The 6,000-nt window shown below is 42.1% G+C and overlaps 1 protein-coding gene across 1 annotated transcript; it reads right to left on the reverse strand.

Annotated features, from left to right (window-relative positions):
* Window positions 1-1,088: 1,088 nt before the first annotated feature.
* Window positions 1,089-4,115, reverse strand: LOC148870266 (elongation factor 1-alpha-like). The gene is made up of 3 exons (XM_088972403.1): window positions 4,032-4,115; window positions 2,626-3,117; window positions 1,089-2,523 (listed from the first exon to the last, which is right to left on the reverse strand). The coding sequence occupies exons 2-3, from the start codon at window positions 3,085-3,087 to the stop codon at window positions 1,636-1,638; spliced, it is 1,350 nt and encodes a 449-aa protein (XP_088828529.1). The 5' UTR covers window positions 3,088-3,117; window positions 4,032-4,115; the 3' UTR covers window positions 1,089-1,635.
* Between the last annotated feature and the right edge of the window lie 1,885 nt (window positions 4,116-6,000).

The raw sequence follows: 6,000 nt of genomic DNA on the forward strand, positions 1-6,000 counted from the left end.
AATCCGGGGCTACAGCGCGGGTAATTCCAAAATGGAGCCTATATAATTCCGGCCAGGTCTAAAGAGTGTTTATTTGAAAAATAAGTGCTCATTGAATAAGTGGTTACATGTTTTTACAGAAACGTCTCATATAACATGGTGAAATTACTTCTAATTATCAAGTTTGGGTGGGTAGCCTGATGAAGCCAGCCATGCGGCCCACATGGATTCCGGCATTGCCAAGTTCTAATTGAAGAGTCCCGATCAGTTCCTCACAAATACATCTCCATGAGGAACAGATCCCGATTCCTAATTGAGAGCGTCAGTAAAACGAGATGGATCAAAAGCAATTGAGGAATGATCCCAATTCCTAAATAGAGAGCGTCAGAAAAACGAGATGGATCGAAAGAAATTGAACTTTCTAAGCATCGCTTGCATAAGATTTCTGAACCAACCACGGCACTCCGTGAATGGAACCTGCTTTTAAGTTAAACTTTCTAAAAGCCATGACGATAACTCTATACATTGACTCAATGGACAAGACTCGCGTTGGGGTAATTCTTTCAAATATCTTGAGATATTCTTTGACTAGGAAACCGATCGTTGGAACTTGGAATATTAGGGAAGACAATAATCTAGGTGGGTTCAGGGAGGGTACTAAGCAAATTACACAGCTTACCATTTTACATATCTTAGGCTGGGTTCGAAAGTGGTGTAAATAGTTGTCGACAAAGATGAAATTCAACGCCATTCAATCTACATCGATGTATAATTTGCTCCAAGGACCAGAGTGTCTAACTACACCGGTCAAACGCAGCCTCAAGTAGAAACTAAGAGGGAATACAAAAGCCTACAGTGGGGGTGAATTCTGAAACTTAATAACAAGACTTTAAGCGATTGAGAAGTCAGAGGGTGGTCGCCTGTTGGCACCCGACAGTAGTGCAAGTCCACGAGCCGCTTGGAGGAAAAGATGGTCAAACCATCAAAAACCATAAATATTATCAATTGAGCCAGAGGCCTGTCACGATATGTAGAGTCCGCTGCAAGAAACTCTGTTCTATAATCTATCAAGACCTATCAACTTTGTTGAGCAATCACAAGATAACAAGTAAAATCGAGAAAATCACCCTATATTATCAACTCCAATCATTAAATTGAAAATTAGAGTCTAAATTCTACCGCTAAAACTGTTTTCCTCGAATCACGACGCAGTAAAATAACTCAATCTGTGAACAACCCCCCCCCCAATAAAAAAGACAAACATACCTTCACCACCGCCTGTCAAGCACCCAGCTTTGCTTCCGACTGCTCAACACCATACTCGAAAGATAGAATCACCCTATATTATCAACTCCAATCATTAAATCGAAAACTAGAGTCTAAATTCTACCGCTAAAACTGTTTTCCTCGAATCACGACGCAGTAAAATAACTCAATCTGTGAACAACCCCCCCCCCAATAAAAAAGACAAACATATATCCTTCACCACCGCCTGTCAAGCACCCAGCTTTGCTACCGACTGCTCAACACCATACTCGAAAGCGAGAATAGAGTGGGAAGAGAAAAGATACATCAACAGAAGATATGACAAGAAAACCAAAACCGAATGTAACCATGGATAACCCTCCCAAACATTCCAGACTTAAACCACACCGTTCATTTGCCAGACTTCTTGGCAGCGGACTTGGTGACCTTGGCACCAGATGGGTCCTTCTTATCGACACTCTTGATGACTCCGACTGCCACCGTCTGACGCATGTCTCTCACAGCAAAACGACCGAGTGGAGGGTACTCAGAGAAGGTCTCAACCACCATGGGCTTTGAGGGAATCATTTTAACAAGCCCGGCATCGCCGTTCTTCAAGAACTTGGGCTCCTTCTCAAGCTCCTTACCGGATCGCCTGTCGATCTTGGTAAGTAGCTCGGCAAACTTGACAGCAATGTGGGAAGTGTGGCAGTCCAGAACAGGGGCGTATCCATTTCCGATCTGCCCAGGATGGTTCATGATGATAACCTGGGAGGTGAAGCTGGCAGCCTCCTTGGCAGGATCTTCCTTCGAATTTGAGGCAACATAACCACGCTTGAGATCCTTGACGGCAACGTTCTTCACGTTGAAACCGACGTTGTCACCGGGAAGGGCCTCCTGGAGAGTCTCGTGGTGCATCTCAACAGACTTGACTTCAGTGGTCAATCCAGTGGGACCAAAGGTGACGACCATACCGGACTTGAGGATACCAGTCTCAACACGACCCACTGGAACAGTTCCAATACCACCGATCTTGTAGACATCCTGGAGTGGGAGACGGAGGGGTTTGTCTGAGGGCCTCTTGGGCTCATTGATCATGTCCAGAGCATCAAGGAGGGTTGGGCCCTTGTACCAGTCGAGGTTGGTCGACCTCCCAATCATGTTGTCACCCTCGAAACCGGAGATGGGAACAAAGGGGATTTTATCAGGGTTGTAACCCACCTTCTTCAGATAGGAGGAGACTTCTTTCACAATTTCATCATACCTTGCCTTGGAGTACTTGGGGGTGGTGGCATCCATCTACACATATCATAATTGAAGAACCAAATCATCAGTAACAGAAATTCATTTCTAAGGCCAATGTTCCCTTAAAAAGACTAAAATGTTAATTTCCAATGATACCTTGTTACAGCAGCAGATCATTTGCCTGACACCAAGGGTGAAAGCAAGTAGAGCGTGCTCACGGGTCTGGCCATCCTTGGAGATACCAGCCTCAAAACCACCAGTGGTGGAGTCGATGATAAGGACGGCACAATCGGCCTGGGAAGTTCCAGTGATCATGTTCTTGATGAAGTCACGATGCCCGGGAGCATCGATGACAGTGCAGTAGTACTTTGTGGTCTCGAATTTCCACAGGGCAATATCAATGGTGATACCACGCTCACGCTCAGCCTTGAGCTTGTCAAGCACCCAGGCGTACTTGAATGACCTCTTGTTCATCTCAGCGGCCTCCTTCTCGAACCTCTCGATAACACGCTTGTCAATACCTCCAAGCTTGTAGATAAGGTGACCGGTGGTCGTCGACTTACCAGAGTCGACGTGACCGATGACCACGATGTTTATGTGAACCTTCTCCTTACCCATGATGATCGTTTAGGGGAGAAAAACAATAAACTGCACATTCGGAAAAAGAAAAAACAACAAAGAATATTTATCAATCTGCAATAAGAAAATGGTAACAGACACAGCCTGTTAAGAACATCTAATGCAGAGATTAAAACGGTGAAGCTCAGGATTGTAATATGAATACTAAAAGAAACATGCAAATCATACATAATTTCCACAAAAAAAAAAAAAAAAAAAACTTAGAAGTTATGAAAGCCCAGCAGGATGAAATTAGCAACAAAGAAATCGGATCTAAGTCTCCAGATCCAGAGTATTCATGGAAAAAGCTAACTGATATAGACGAAGCTCAGAGCATTCATTTGAAAAGTAAAATCTCCTAAACTATAAAGGCATGTAAAGGAATGGATTCGTAGGAACCGAAACAATCAAAATACGAGAAAAGAAATCCTGCGTATCACTAAAATGGAAGACATAAAAAGGTCTTAACGCCCAAATACTAAAAATTTAATTTCCACAAAAAAAAAATTAGAAGTTATGAAGCCCTAAAGTACATAAGCAGGATGAAATTAGCAACAAAGAAATCGGATCTAAGTCTCCAGATCCAGAGTATTCATGGAAAAAGCTAACTGATATAGACGAAGCTCAGAACATTCATTTGCAAAGTAAAATCTCCTAAACTATAAAGGCATGTAAAGGAATGGATTCGTAGGAACCGAAACAATCAAAATACGAGAAAAGAAATCCTGCGTATCACTAAAATGGAAGACATAAAAGGGTCTTAACGCCCAAATACTAAAAATTTAATTCGAAATTCCTGGGAGAAAAAAAAAATACAACAGATAAAATAATGATACTTCATACTCGTATAGTTATAGATTAACAAATAACAATCCAAGAGTTGCATATAGCAGAATCATCAACTAAGAAGAACTAAAAGTAAGAAATCAAAGCATGGAGCTTACCTTTCGAAGCAGAAGAAACACTGAGATCGCCTCGTAAAAACCTCTCACAAGAGTATGAGAGGAGGGACTTGTTGCAAGCAAGAGGGTTAGTAATGCGAGACTACTCGTCTTAAAAGGTCTCTCTAAAGCCCGAGCGACTAGGGTTTCTATCATAACCGTTGGATTATTTGATCCAATGGCTTAGGCTTCTGTCCAAGTCATAATAAATTCCTAAAATGTTGCCATCATGTCGTTCGTTTCGATTTCGGATCTGCTCTGATTTGAACACTGTGTCCTCCGGTGTCAAACTAATAGCAGTCTAACACGATACTGCCATCATAAATTACCTTTCCGGCGTCATAGGGGTATTACCTATGATACCGGAAAGGCATCATTTAATGCGGAATGCCTTCACGTGCGAGAGATTTGAGCGTGCAAATCGGGGCTCCACTAAACTCGCACATGTCACTTTGTCCGAATACAATTCGTGCATGACACAGATGTATCCGATTTCCATCCTCTCTCGAATCACTTCTTCAACCTTCGTCTTCCCTTTCATCCTCCCACTTCTCCCATTACCTACTAACCTAAAAAAAGAAAGAAACCGAGATTTCTCGTTTTCCCTTCCATCGTGTCGTAAAGTGTCGTCCTCAAACCAACGGCCGGTCCAAGGCGCTTCTTTCCATCTTCAACATTCGTCCAAGGTAAGGATGACGACCTTCGAATGTTGTGAAGCCCATGAGATGGAATGTTGTGAAGGGAGAACAAATGGGGGTTTTGAGTCTCTTCGAGAGAGCTCAGCCTTTCGAATCTCTTCACTATCTGTTTTTGAGTTTCCCTGCTATTGCGAGGGGAGAACGGGAGAACGAACAAGTTTCCCTGTCGTTTCCGGCGACCTTCAAGGAAGAATTTTTTTTTTTTTTTGCCCTCCAAAATCCATGTTTTGCCCTCATGGCTCTGTTTTAGAATCCAAAGGAAAGCCCACCGACCTTCGAAAGAGGAAATCCGAATGTTTTTTAATTAAAAATTTTCTTCCATTTGTTTCTCTCTTCGCCATTTCTCAAATCCTTATCTCTGCTTGTGCTTGGGCATCGCTCGTTATAGTGGAATGGCATCCCCCTTTGAGGAAGGTTCAAAATATAGATACGTATGGGCCAATACATATGTGTCAATGGCATCCCGATACATTCCTCCAGGGACTGTATCGGGCCAAACAGTGGTTTAGAGGGTAGTCAGGCCTTAAATTGATTCTTCTGAATCGGTTTTGAAAAAATAAAAAACCTACAAAAAGTACTAATACGTATCGGCTTGTACCAATAATTTGAACATTGGTTTCAATTCCCAATCGACTTCCTGTTTAAACAAGATAGGTTATGAGAATAGGCCATTTGAGGGATTTCAATTCTATTTCTGATTCCGATTTTGATTATAAACCAAACAAATCCTTAGATTCATTTGTTTTCACAGGAATAGAGGTTTGGATTGGCACGTTTCAATTTCTTGTTTGGTTGGGTGAATGGGATTTTCATTCCCATTTTTAATTTCTCCATGAAAATCCATCCCTATTTTTTTTTATATTTTGGTGATACACCCCAACCCCCATTAAGCCCATTTGAATGGTGCATTCCCACTCTGGTAACGACATAACTTTGGCCGAGAGTGTTTATGGTAGGACACATTCACCCATTCACGCCCATGTCTAAGGAAATAGGGTTTTACCCCTCTCATGGTACCGTTTGGCCCCTAATAGCCTTTTTCTTTTTTTTTTTGCTTTGGTTCCCCTCACCAAAGTTGGTGGCTGTGCGAATCGAATGTGCTTTTTTACTGCAACAAACCAACAAATGTGCCAATTAAGTTAGCTCTTTTTTTTTTATTTTTGAAAGAAAAGCTTGTAGGCTAATTTATTGCAACAAGACATTCATAAGCACACGCTTGAGAAACTCAGGAGGTGTAGACCAAGTCAATATTACACCCCATTTTGGCAAAATTA

Source organism: Nelumbo lutea, chromosome 2, assembly GCF_056320005.1.
Source record: "Nelumbo lutea isolate HS-2025 chromosome 2, American lotus-T2T, whole genome shotgun sequence".
Lineage (NCBI taxonomy): Eukaryota > Viridiplantae > Streptophyta > Magnoliopsida > Proteales > Nelumbonaceae > Nelumbo > Nelumbo lutea.

What these genes read in the sequence shown, in the direction of transcription:
- LOC148870266 (XM_088972403.1), bottom strand. Translation starts at nt 3,087, where the DNA reads ATGGGTAAGGAGAAGGTTCACATAAACATCGTGGTCATCGGTCACGTC. An exon ending in TGATCTGCTGCTGTAACAAG is followed by an intron (nt 2,524 to 2,625) that starts GTATCATTGGAA and finishes TGATATGTGTAG; the next exon opens with ATGGATGCCACCACCCCCAA.